The following is a 13,398-nucleotide window of genomic DNA, read 5'->3' as shown; positions in this document are numbered from 1 at the left end:
ATTCAAAGTTTGTTTTATGATGATATTGGTAAATAGAATGTCAGAAAATTAAATATAATATAAAGTTTTTTTTTTTTTTTTTTAATCCTAAACTTGCCTCCATATTTTATTTTCATTTTATTTACTCTTTTTTTTTATTTAAATTTATTCACCTTTCTTTTTCCTTTCTCTTACTATTTTACAATTTATTATTATTTTTAATCATATCATTATTTACTCGGTTAGTTATAATCATTTTATTAAAAATAAAATTCAAAAACCTCAAATGTAAGGCCTATTATTTATAATATACTTATTAATTAATGAAAATTAAATTAAAATTAAATTAAAATTAAATTAAAATTTAAGGCATATTATTATTTGATTAATAAATTATTATAATTGTATAAAATTTATGAATATATCTCCTTCAATATAATTTACTTTACCGTATACAACTTGAAATATAAGGCGTACTAAATATTTGAAAAAAAAATTATATGATTTTATTAAAAGCAATTTAGAAAATTAAAATTAAATTTAATTAGTTGAATTATTTTAATAACTTGACCACAATTTTTTTATTTTACTGACATTTTAAATCAAGAAGCAAATAAGCCAACGTCTAAGTTGAGGGATGCTTATGATTTAACAGCACAATTTTGGTTTTATTTATTTATCAAAAATCGTGGTTTACTTTTTGATCGAAATGAGAATATCCATCCATCTCGTATTTGGTATAGAAAGTAATTATACCTAAAACAGGGGGCAGCAAAATGGCGGTCTCAAGTTCGATTTCATGGTCCCCTTGCATATAAATTCCTCATCTCTCGCTCATTCTGTCCCCGATCCGCCGCCCATCGCCTTTCCTCAGAAGAAGAAGAAAAAAGAAAAAGATTCAATCTTGGCTCCGGTCAGTTCCCTTTCCGTTCCCTGTTTCCTTTGCTTTAATCTTTCAGTTTTATTAATTATTCAAAAAATTCAAGGTGACGGTAGCTTGATATCGTTATTTCTGTAGATCCAAGCCGGCAGGGTTCCGATCCGATCTGCATAAGCACATGAAATTGTATAATTATGAACATTTATGTTTTGCATGATCGATATCTTCCGATTCCGTTGCTTAGATTGATGATTTTATTTCCTATCTTCTAGCACATCCTTCTTTTACTCTTACCAGCATAATCGTCCTGAACTATTATTTTGTTTTAATTACATTCGCAATTCATGTGATCGCCGGGTAGATCTGATCTACGAGGGTCATTTGCGGTGCTGCAATTCAATCCATCGCGTTGTTGTGATCATGCATGTCATCATGCGGATTGACCATTCTTTCATGACCGAGATCTCAATTGTTTTGCCTAATTAATTGATATGATGTCGATGTTTGAATTTCAATCATATTGTGTTCATAGCATAATAACTCCTGAATTTGTCTCTAATTAGTACTTCTTGTGGGTAAATTTATTTTAGCTGTTGAGATGGCATCATCATCAGCTGGGGCGGCCACAGGATGGTATAGAGGCAGGGTTAAAGCCGTTCCGTCAGGGGACTGCTTGGTAATTACGGCCATGACTAGCAGCAAAGCGGGACCCACTCCTGAGAAGACCATTACTTTATCTTCTCTGATCGCTCCAAGATTGGTAAGCGACTCAGCTTTATTTCCTTCTTGTACACTTCTATAGTCAATCATTTGTCTTTCGAGTTCTCTTTCACCATTTGGTGCTTTCAAAGCCTTCCATGTGTACAGTGACTTGTTTGTGTGCACAAAGGCTTGTTATGGTATATATGTACACATGTAGATAGCAAGGTTAATTGCTTTATGAGTTCTGGATTTGTGGGGTTTATAGTTTCAAGGGGTTGGGGAAATAAGTAATAGCTATTGAGACCTTCCTTTTCTTTTTCTTTTACTATTTGGGTATCTGTAAATTTAGATAATATTGTACAAATCAATGCTGACGTTGTGCTATTTTGCTTTGGATGCTTGAACATTTTCAGGCTCGACGGGGTGGTGTCGATGAGCCATTTGCATGGGAAAGTAGAGAATACTTGCGAAAGCTGTGCATTGGAAAGGTTATTATTCTAGAATGATTTCAGTCTTTTTCCAAAAGTTGCTTGGAATGTATCAGCTTGGACACGATGACACATCATTATTTTAAAATCTAGGACACGGACACATTTATTAAAATATACATTTCTTAGAATATGTAAAAAATTTAGTCAGGAAACAAATTCAAAGTAAAAAAAAATTAGTTTGATGTATTTGACTCTCAAAATTTATTATTTTTGTAATATATGTGCCTATTTAGTATACTTAGCAAGTGTTTCATGCATGTCTGGCCAATGTTGGATCTATCTTGACTTTGTACAACTAGTGTCTAACACATCTATTGCGTTAACAAGCGTCTGACACATATCCAACAAGTGTCTCAATATCCAAGTGTCCATCGCAAATTGAACACGGAAACGCTAGCCGAACTAAAGTTTTAGTTCTGCGCTTCTTAGGTCGAGAAGATGCTTTGTCTTATAGTGGTGTAACAGTACATATTTCCTGTAGGAGGTTGCCTTTAGAGTGGACTATACTGTGCCATCCATTGGTCGAGAGTTCGGTTCTGTTTTTCTTGGTGACAAGAATATTGCTGCACTTGTTGTTTCTGAAGGCTGGGCTAAGGTTATGTACTTTCTGAGGTTAAAGTTGTCCACTTTTGTTATCTGCATTTTTTCCTTGGTATTATTGAAATTATAAATGCGCAGGTAAGGGAGCAAGGTCAGCAGAAGGGTGAAGTGAGCCCTTACCTTGCAGAGCTACTGCGTCTCGAAGACCAAGCAAAGCAACAAGGTTTTGGGCGTTGGAGCAAGGTTACTACTTAGAAACTGGCAGTCACTACTACTATCTGTTTTCCAAGTCCTAGTCCACATTAAATAATTCTTTGTCACTTTTGAGTTAGTAATTAATATCCTTGATGAGTTTCTGAAGCAAGCAATCGAGTGGGGCTGTTCAATACCAGCTTTAGTTTAATGACGATAAATATAATTTGAAATGAGTGGTATGAATTGGTTATTTCTTATGGCTTTTAGATGTTTTCCTTTCTACTCTGTTTCAATTTTTGCATTTAGTTCATGGGGTTTCATCCGTTATTTTTTTTTTCAAAATTTACACTTTTCAAAATGTTGGCCATGCTAAATGATAAATGCCGTACATAAGAATAAGGGACTCTAGGAATATGAAATGATAATTTAATAAACCATCGTGTTCTGAATAGATATTTTTAGTCTGTGATCTTTATGCAGTCTTCAATGTCTGAGCTAAAAGATTTTAGCAGGTCTTGCATTTGTATATCTTGCAGAAGATTTTTGTATAATAGTATAAAAAATGTAATTTATGTTACTCTTATTGCTTTCTTTAGGTTCCTGGTTCCGCTGAGGCATCCATTAGAAACTTACCACCGTCAGCCATTGGTGATCCCAGTAACTTGGATGCCATGGGTTTGTTAGCTGCTAACAAAGGGAAGCCAATGGAGGGAATTGTTGAGCAGGTTCGAGATGGCAGTACTGTCAGGGTTTACTTGCTTCCAGAGTTTCAGTTTGTTCAGGTGTTCATTGCTGGAATCCAGGTATGTAGTAAATGTTATGAGTAACAGCCTATTGATGAGGAAATTTTCTCGAGTTCAGAGCAACCTTTTTCAGGATTAAGGTTCCATGTTATTTTGCTTTTCTAGTCACCATCTATGGGAAGAAGGCCTCCTCCAGACACCGTTGCTGAAACAGACAATTCCTCTAATGACCTGAATGGTGAGGTTTCAGCTGAACCAAGAGCTTCTTTAACTTCTGCACAAAGGCTTGCTGTCTCTACTACATCATCTGGTGAAGTAGCTCCTGAAACGTTTGGAGTCGAAGCCAAACATTTTACAGAGATTCGTGTTCTGAATAGAGATGTAAGTCATCTGATGCTGATTGGTATTTTGTGGTTTCAATTGGTCTGATTCTGGATGAATTCACAGGTCCGGATTGTCCTGGAAGGAGTAGACAAATTTAGCAATTTGATTGGGTCAGTGTACTACTCTGATGGGGAGACAGCGAAAGATCTGGCACTGGAGCTGGTAGAAAATGTAAGTCGTTTGTATTTTTTTCTGTTGGTACATCTTAACAGTACTCATTTGCATGATTGTGACTGGATATTCTCATGGTGATGTTTATTTATTTATTTTGTTCCATGCTTAGCTAATTGCTTGGTTTTTTTTTTTTTTTTTTTCCATTTTTTCTTATGCTTAGATCCTTGTGATCCAGAGTAGTATGATATTTCAGTCTACAGTTCTTGTGTTACTTTCTTATGCATTTATATATTTCTTTTCCTAGTTGAGATTTATACTTGGAGTCTTTTGACTTTTTTTTTTTTTTTTTAATCCCAGCTACTGTATTGTTCTCTTAATCATTTTTTTAATCAATTTCTTTTGAATGAGATATGTGATATTATAAAAATATTCAAAGGAATACTTCATCCCCCCCCCCCCCAATTAAATCCAGGGTTTAGCTAAATATGTTGAGTGGAGTGCAAACATGATGGAAGAAGATGCCAAGCGACGGCTGAAGGCTGCAGAGCTACAGGCGAAGAAAACCCGGCTAAGATTATGGGCTAACTATGTACCTCCACCAACGAATTCAAAGGCAATTCATGATCAGAATTTCATGGGGAAGGTAATTATATGTCAACTAGTCTATAATATTGATAAACTTAATTAAGGTTTTTTTTCCGTATTTTATATCATCTTATCTTGGCATTTGCAGGTGGTAGAAGTTGTAAGCGGTGACTGCATTATTGTGGCTGATGACTCGGTTCCATATGGTAGTCCATTGGCAGAGAGACGTGTCAACCTATCAAGTATTAGGTGTCCAAAAATGGGTAATCCTCGTAGGGATGAGAAGCCTGCTCCTTATGCCCGTGAAGCAAAAGAGTTCTTAAGAACACGCCTCATTGGTCGACAAGTATGGTATTAATTACTAGTCTGTTTCTGATGATTCTGGGGTGAATTGTAATTTGAGATCACAATTCTCTTTTTAGGTTAAAGTCCAAATGGAGTATTCTAGGAAGGTCAGCATGGTGGAGGGACCTGCAACTGCTCCAGATTCTAGAGTGATGGATTTTGGATCTGTCTTTCTGTTGTCTTCTACTAAGGCTGAGGATGAGGACACTTCTGCTCAAGACAGTAGTGGCCAACAAGCTGGGGTGAATGTGGCTGAGCTAGTGGTATCACGTGGTTTTGGCACTGTGATTAGGCATCGTGATTTTGAGGAGAGATCGAACTATTATGATGCACTTCTTGCGGCTGAATCGCGTTCTATTGCTGGAAAGAAAGGGATTCATTCTGCCAAGGATCCTCCTGTCATGCATGTGACAGACCTTCTGACAGTATGAAACTTGACCATCTACTATGCTAAATTTCTTCTATCCTTTTATCAATTTTAACAATGACAACTTTTTACCTTATTGAATGAATTCAAAGTATCATGTGTGTGTTTTCAGGCACCAGCCAAATGAAACTTGACCATCTACTATGCTAAATTTCTTCTATCCTTTTATCAATTTTAACAATGACAACTTTTTACCTTATTGAATGAATTCAAAGTATCATGTGTGTGTTTTCAGGCACCAGCCAAATGAAACTTGACCATCTACTATGCTAAATTTCTTCTATCCTTTTATCAATTTTAACAATGACAACTTTTTACCTTATTGAATGAATTCAAAGTATCATGTGTGTGTTTTCAGGCACCAGCCAAAAAATCCCGAGACTTTTTACCATTCCTACACCGGAGTAGGAGGATTCCAGCTGTTGTTGAATATGTTCTCAGTGGTCACCGTTTCAAATTGTTGATTCCAAAGGAGACGTGTAGCATTGCTTTCGCTTTCTCAGGTGTGAGATGTCCTGGTCGTGATGAACCATATTCAGATGAAGCAATTGCCATAATGCGGCGGAAGATAATGCAGAGAGATGTGGAGGTATTTTCCCTTTCCAATATTTTTGTAGATTCTTTCAATGCCATTGATCTAAAAGGGTTCATTTGCATAGATTGAAGTGGAAACTGTTGATAGAACGGGAACCTTTTTGGGGTCCCTATGGGAAGCGAGGACCAATATGGCAGTGGTTCTAGTTGAGGCTGGCTTGGCAAAGATTCAAACTTCCTTTAGCAGTGATAGAATGCCTGATGCTCACCTTCTTGAACAAGCAGAACGATCTGCTAAGCGTCAGAAGCTCAAGGTTAGACGTTGACAAAGGTGAATGAGTCATGTCTATATAAGATCATGCTGATTTGAGATTTTGCAGATCTGGGAGAACTATGTTGAAGGGGAGGAAGTGCCCAATGGTGCAGCTGTTGAAAGCAAACAGAAAGAAGTGCTTAAGGTATGCACCTTGGATGTGGTGGATGTTTCTGAGAAACCGTTTTCTTTTTGCTGTTGCTTCTCACCTATTCTATTGCTTCGCTCAGGTAATTGTCACTGAGGTGTTGGGTGGTGGCAAATTTTATGTCCAGACAATTGGGGACCAAAAGGTCACTTCTCTGCAGAAACAGCTTGCGGCTTTGAATCTTCAAGAAGTCCCTTTAATTGGTGCTTTTAGTCCTAAGAAAGGTGATATCGTCCTTGCTCAATTTAGTGCAGACAACTCGTGGAACAGGGCAATGGTGAGTGTTTGGAAGAAGCTTTCTTTTACATTCAATATGAACTTTCTGTACATTCGTTTTTTCTGCAAGGTAGTCCTATGGAATGATAGCTATAAACATAGAGTAATATGATTACCAAACAATTCATTTATAGATTAAGATCAAAACATAATGTGTGCTCATTTATCCAAGACACCTATAACCCACTAGTATCTTAGCTATAAAATATTTTCGGGTCACTTGGTTTTATAGTTGGGCAGAATTCTGAGTATAAAAGAATCAGCTCGCAAGTGTACTGCATTGGTGATGATTTACAGCTTTGCCTTTTGGGGTTTTTGTACCAATTATTTAAAATGTCATATTCGTGGTTACTTTGATGAAGAAAAACAATGTGTTCTATAGAATTGGACGGCAAGACTTTAGTTGCTGACTTTTGCAGCATACTGTTGTCTCTCTAGTGTCCCAAGAGGTTTAGGAAATGCAAGGGCTTCGCTGACTGATCTCTGGGATGCTAGGAAGGTTACTTATAGAAGATCGTTATCCTGTGTTTGCCTAGTTAGGGTCTATAGTTATGAGTGGTTTTAGTGTGTTTTTAGCTGAAGGGATTTAATTATAATTACTTTTGTAAATTGTTTAATTGTTCATCATTTCAAATGGTTTCATTTTTTAGAGTTGATATTAATTTAATAAAAAATGTTTTTTAAGAAAATAATGTTTGTTCTCAATAGTGATTCTAACAAAAATTATTAGGGAAAATAAGGTTGGAGATAGGAATACAGGTGAAGTTTTAGAGGGAAGGAAGGGACTATTTGAGGAAGGAAAAAAAAGGAAATAAGGGACAAAAAGTAGATAACGACAGAAAACTAGGGAGAATTTTTTAGGGTTAAAATTGAAAGAGAAGAATGAACTTGGGGTAGAGAGAGACAAAAAATTTGGAGAGGAGAATGAGTAGATATACGAAAAACTAGATATAAGTTTTAGCTAGAGAATAAAGTTAGAAAGAAGGGACGAATTTTGGATAGAGAAAAAAAACTTGATAAACAAAGCATCTTCCTCCGTGGCCAAACGTCACCATTTTAAAATTGAAGAAGCAATCTTGAAGAGATTTTGGCGATGACAGACATAGTGCTAAATCACTTCCAGACATGTCAATTACTAATTAGACCATGAACAAGTGTGCTAATTTTCCAGTTAGATTGGACTTCAATTTGCAGTCTGCAGCAATGTTGGCACCTCAAAATCATCAGTACTGCTACTTCTAGTTCTATTTGTATAAAGTCCGTTGAATTGAATCAGTTCTCTATGGCTATATTATATTATCACAGGCGATAATTTCTTTTAGAGTCCTGACTCCGTCCTGCTTTGTTCTTAACTTGTTTGTCATAGATTATCAATACACCTCGAGGGGCTGCTGAATCCCTGAAAGATATGTTCGAAGTGTTCTATATAGATTTTGGAAATCAAGAGGCTGTACCTTATGGTCGACTACGGCCCGTTGATCCTTCTATGTCTTCTGCCCCTGGTCTCGCTCAGCTGTGTAGTCTTGCTCACATCAAGGTTCCTAGTCTGGATGAGGATTTTGGTCAGGAAGCAGCTGAGTATCTGAGTGATTACATGCTTAATGGTGCAACGGAATTTGTGGCCACAATTGAAGAAAAGGATACTTCTGGGGGAAAAGTTAAAGGACAGGGAACTGGGAATATTCTTATTGTGACTCTTGTTGCTGTTGGATCGGAGCATAGTTTAAATGCGTTGATGCTTCAGGTTCGAATAATTTCCCTGTTTCCCAATTTAATTTCCTCTGTTATATTTCTCGCTTCAATAGTCTGTCATAATTCTTGCGATTTCATCTTCATTATCTGGATCAACAACCCTGATTGCAGTCAAAGTAGAAAATACTAGAACGGCGGGGTAATTGGGAGAAGATAATTAGAGATGCAATGTATATATATGCTATTCATCAGTTCTTTTGTTTAGAGAATAATTGTTCACCAAGCATACAGAATATTGGGGATATTAGAAATGAGCTGAAAATATTCTCAGGATTGTAATCCTAATATGTTTGTTATTTGGTTAGAACGAGAATTTATTGAAGATGTGTGGCCCAGATTGCTAATACTTTTTTCTGCCATGGATTTTCAGGAAGGACTTGCTAGACTAGAGAAAAGGAAGAAGTGGGAATCCAAGGAAAGACAAATTGCATTTGGAAGTTTAGAAGGATACCAAGAGGAAGCACGGACAGATCGACGAGGAATGTGGCAATACGGAGACATTCAGTCTGATGAAGAGGACGCCGGTCCTGTGAGAAAACCCGGTGGCCGGCGTTGAACGAACACTTTTATGCCCCCTTCGTCTTAAATTAAGAGATAGACAACTCAACTAGTCGAAGCTTAATTAATGCTACAGTGATAATCACGTTTTCAGTACGAGAACCCAAAGTGTTGCTGCGTAAAGACCATGTGAAGTTTTGTCCTTTGCTAATTTTTATTTTTTATTTTGTTTTTATTTTTACATCGGATAATGAGGATTTAAAAAAAATAAAAATAGCAAATCGAGACCTTACAATAAGGCAAGAGACTTATTTATATTTATATTTTGTTTTGTTTATTACGTCCCCCTGTTTCATTTTGTTTATTCTCCCTCCATATATTCCACCGCCACTATGGTGATCCCCTGTAGGAGCCGGTACTCTCAAATTGCAATATAGATCATTGAATTTGAGAGCCGTCTCAAGTTCGATTTCATGGGGCCCCCCTTGCATATAAATTCCTCATCTCGCTCATTCTGTCCCATCGCCTTTCCTCGGAAGAAAATTATTTTAGGTGTTGAGATGGCATCATCATCAGCTGGGGCTGGGGTGGCCACAGGATGGTATAGATGCAGGGTGATCGCCGGTCCATGACTAGCAGCAAAGCGGGACCCACTCCTGAGAAGACCATTACTTCATCTTCTCTGATCGCTCCAGGATTGGTAAGCAACTCAGCGTTATTTCCTTCTTGTACACTTGTATAGTCCCGATCATTTGTCTTTCGAGTTCTCTTTCACCATTTGGTGCTTTCAAAGTCTTCTTCATGTGTGCAGTGACTTGTTTGTGTGCAGGACGGCTTGTATTTGGGCGTTGGAGCAAGGTTAGTACTTATAAACTGGCAGTCACTACTACGAAGGCTTGTTATTAATATCCTTGATGAGTTTCTGAAGCAAGCGATCGAGTGGGGCTGTTCAAAACCAGCTTTAGTTTAATGAGGAAAAATATAATTTGATGTGAGTGGTATGAATGGTTATTTCTTATGGCTTGTAGATATTTTCCTTTCTACTCTGTTTCAATTTCATGGGGCTTCATCTGTACTGTCGAGGTTTACTTGCTTCCAGAGTTTCAGTTTGTTCAGGTGTTCATTGCTGGAATCCAGCGTGTGTTCTGAATAGAGATGCCATCATGTGATGCTGATTGGTATTTTGTGGTTTCTATTGGTCTGATTCAGGATGGATGGATGGATGGAAGGAGTAGACAAATTTAGCAATTTGATTGGGTAGTGTACTACTGACGGGGAAACACCGGCAGTGTTGCTGGAAGAAAATGTAAGTCATTTGTATTTTTTTCTTTTGGTATCTTAACATTTCACATTTGCATGATTGTGACGGGATATTCTGATGGTGACGTCTAGTTTATTTATTTTGTTCCATGCTTTAGCTAATAGCTTCGCTTTTTTTCATTTTTTCTTATGCTTACATCCTTATGATCCAGAGCGAGTAGTATGATATTCAGTCTACAGTTCGAGTGATACTTTCATTTTCGGGCCATTTTCAAGTCATTTTCCATAGGTGTATCATTGCACTTTTTTTCCTCTTTCAGACGAAGGTCATTAACTCGTTCAGAAAATTGTTCTGAGCTTAAAATAAGGAAGAAAAAAAAGCATGGACTCAAAGACCTTACAATCTTAACCCTCTCTAAAAGACTATAATAGAGATACTTGTTTACTTATGTGAAAAACCCTAAATCATAAAAACCAAAAAACCGCTAAACCCTAAACCCTAACAACACTAAACGCCAAACCCTCAAGCCCTTAAACCCTAAAACCCTAAACGAACCCTAAACCCTCTTCTAACCCTAAACCCTAAAACCCTAAACCAACCATAAACCCTAAACTAACCCTAAACCCTAAACCCTAAACCAACCATAAACCCTAAACTAACCCTAAACCCTAATCTTTCAATATGAGGAACGTTCAAATTAGATGCATTTGACACATACATTTGTCACATTCATTTGACACAAAAAAGTTTGGTTCTTTTTATTTAATGTGTGTGACAAATGCATCAAATTTGAATCTTCCTTGGAGTTCCGTTGAAAAATATTGAAAGAAACTTAGTATTTTCACTCAAGTGTCTACATTATGGTCTTCTTGAGGTTAAGGTTGTGAGGTCTTATAGACCTTAGTACATGCTTGTTTTCTTCGTTATTTTACGCTTGGAAGAATCTTTAGTGGATTTGATATGATACTAAAATAAGAAAACAACATAAATGAGTAAATGACCATCGTCTCAAAGAGAGAAAAATGCAATGGTACACTTATGAAAAATGACTCGAGAATGGCTTTAAAATGAAAGTGTTTAAGTTCGGTTTTTTTACTAAACGTATGTGTCATTTGATTCTTCTAGACGTAAGTATGTCTCCATTCTTCTAGACGTGAGTGCATGGTTTTTTTTCTTTCTTATTGTATGTTTAGAACCATCTTTGTTGGATTTGCTATTGAATTTTATATTATACTAAAACGACAAAACAACTTTTCTGAATGAGTTATGACCATTGTCTCAAATTGGAAAAAAAGTGCAATGGTACACCTTTGGAAAATGACTCAAAAAAATGGCTCGAAAATGAAAGTGTTTAAGTTTGGTTCTTTTTACTAAATGTGTGACAAATGCATAATATTTAAACGTTCCTTAGAGTTTCATTGAAAAATATTTAAAGAAACTTAGTTTTTTCACCTAAGTAATTAAGTGTCTCCAATAGGGTCTTCTCGAGAGGGTTTAAGTTGTTAGGTCATATAGACTTGCGTACATGCTTCCTTTTTTTTCCTTATTTTACGTGTAGAATTTTTCCTTAATCTTTAATAGATTTTGTATGATACTAACACGAGAAAATAACTTTTTTGAACGATTTAATGACCCACCTCTCAAAGAGGAAAAAAAGTGCAATGGTACACCTTTGGAAAATAACTCGAAAATGTAAAAGTTTAATTTTGGTTTTTTTTACTAAACGTATGTATCAAATGCATCAACTTTGAATGTTCCTCGGAATTTTGTTGAAAAATATCAAAAGAAACTTAATTTTTTCACATGAGTATTTATGTGTCTCCATTAGGGTCTTCTCGAGAGGGTTAAGGTTGTTAGGTCTCATAGACTTGAGTACATGCTTTTTTTTTTTTTCAAACTTATTTTACGCTTAGATCAATGTTCAGTGGATTCTGTAAAATGCAATGGTACACCTAGTGTTTAAGTTTCGTATTTTAACTAAACGTCAAGTTCATCAAATTTAAGCGTTTCGTACCATTTCGTTCAAAAATATTGATGGAAACTTAGTTTTTCCGCATAATAATTTAAGTGCTTCCATGATCTTCTTGATAGGATTGAGGTTGTGAGGTCTTATAGACTCGAGTACAATTTTTAGTGGATATGGTATGATACTAAAACGAAGAAATAATTTTTCTTAACGAGTTAACGACCCAGCCCAAAGAGGGTAATTTGACTCCAAAATGGTCCGAAAATGAAACAAAAATGAAAGTGTTTATGTTTGGTATTTTAACCCAACTTATGTGCCAATCAAATTGCTAAATTTGTCTACTCCTTCCATCCATCCATCCTGAATCAGACCAATAGAAACCACAAAATACCAATCACCACAAAATACCAATCAGCATCACATGATGGCATCCCTATTCAGAACACACGCTGGATTCCAGCAATGAACACCTGAACAAACTGAAACTCTGGAAGCAAGTAAACCTCGACAGTACAGATGAAGCCCCATGAAATTGAAACAGAGTAGAAAGGAAAATATCTACAAGCCATAAGAAATAACCATTCATACCACTCACATCAAATTATATTTTTCCTCATTAAACTAAAGCTGGTTTTGAACAGCCCCACTCGATCGCTTGCTTCAGAAACTCATCAAGGATATTAATAACAAGCCTTCGTAGTAGTGACTGCCAGTTTATAAGTACTAACCTTGCTCCAACGCCCAAATACAAGCCGTCCTGCACACAAACAAGTCACTGCACACATGAAGAAGACTTTGAAAGCACCAAATGGTGAAAGAGAACTCGAAAGACAAATGATCGGGACTATACAAGTGTACAAGAAGGAAATAACGCTGAGTTGCTTACCAATCCTGGAGCGATCAGAGAAGATGAAGTAATGGTCTTCTCAGGAGTGGGTCCCGCTTTGCTGCTAGTCATGGACCGGCGATCACCCTGCATCTATACCATCCTGTGGCCACCCCAGCCCCAGCTGATGATGATGCCATCTCAACACCTAAAATAATTTTCTTCCGAGGAAAGGCGATGGGACAGAATGAGCGAGATGAGGAATTTATATGCAAGGGGGGCCCCATGAAATCGAACTTGAGACGGCTCTCAAATTCAATGATCTATATTGCAATTTGAGAGTACCGGCTCCTACAGGGGATCACCATAGTGGCGGTGGAATATATGGAGGGAGAATAAACAAAATGAAACAGGGGGACGTAATAAACAAAACAAAATA

General features: G+C 36.7%; 1 protein-coding gene across 2 annotated transcripts; it reads left to right on the top strand.

Annotated features, from left to right (window-relative positions):
- The first annotated feature begins 731 nt into the window (after window positions 1-731).
- LOC147787385 (ribonuclease TUDOR 1-like) lies at window positions 732-9,227 on the top strand. Of its 2 annotated transcripts, XM_087119550.1 has the most exons (17): window positions 732-892; window positions 1,450-1,619; window positions 1,975-2,049; window positions 2,534-2,647; window positions 2,731-2,835; window positions 3,384-3,590; window positions 3,696-3,911; window positions 3,978-4,085; window positions 4,501-4,671; window positions 4,762-4,959; window positions 5,036-5,383; window positions 5,744-5,974; window positions 6,045-6,233; window positions 6,300-6,377; window positions 6,463-6,657; window positions 8,023-8,400; window positions 8,779-9,227. In XM_087119550.1, exons 2-17 carry the CDS (start codon window positions 1,458-1,460, stop codon window positions 8,962-8,964), a joined length of 2,961 nt encoding a protein of 986 aa, XP_086975676.1. In that variant the 5' UTR covers window positions 732-892; window positions 1,450-1,457; the 3' UTR covers window positions 8,965-9,227. The 2 variants fall into 2 exon arrangements, with proteins under 2 accessions (XP_086975676.1, XP_086975677.1); XM_087119551.1 differs by lacking the exon at window positions 8,779-9,227 and having other exon boundaries at window positions 7,828-8,079.
- Window positions 9,228-13,398: the final 4,171 nt, after the last annotated feature.

Source organism: Cucurbita pepo, chromosome 18 (assembly GCF_057944985.1).
Source record: "Cucurbita pepo subsp. pepo isolate OVF chromosome 18, ASM5794498v1, whole genome shotgun sequence".
NCBI lineage: Eukaryota > Viridiplantae > Streptophyta > Magnoliopsida > Cucurbitales > Cucurbitaceae > Cucurbita > Cucurbita pepo.
The sequence above is the reverse complement of the archived record's forward strand: the minus strand, read 5'-3'. Positions and strand labels throughout refer to the sequence as shown.

Excerpts from the sequence above, each read along its gene's own strand:
- LOC147787385 (XM_087119550.1), top strand. The coding sequence starts at position 1,458 with ATGGCATCATCATCAGCTGGGGCGGCCACAGGATGGTATAGAGGCAGG. Across the intron at positions 5,384-5,743 it reads ATGTGACAGACCTTCTGACA|GCACCAGCCAAAAAATCCCG; the intron begins GTATGAAACTTG and ends GTGTGTTTTCAG. Across the intron at positions 6,658-8,022 it reads ACTCGTGGAACAGGGCAATG|ATTATCAATACACCTCGAGG; the intron begins GTGAGTGTTTGG and ends TGTTTGTCATAG.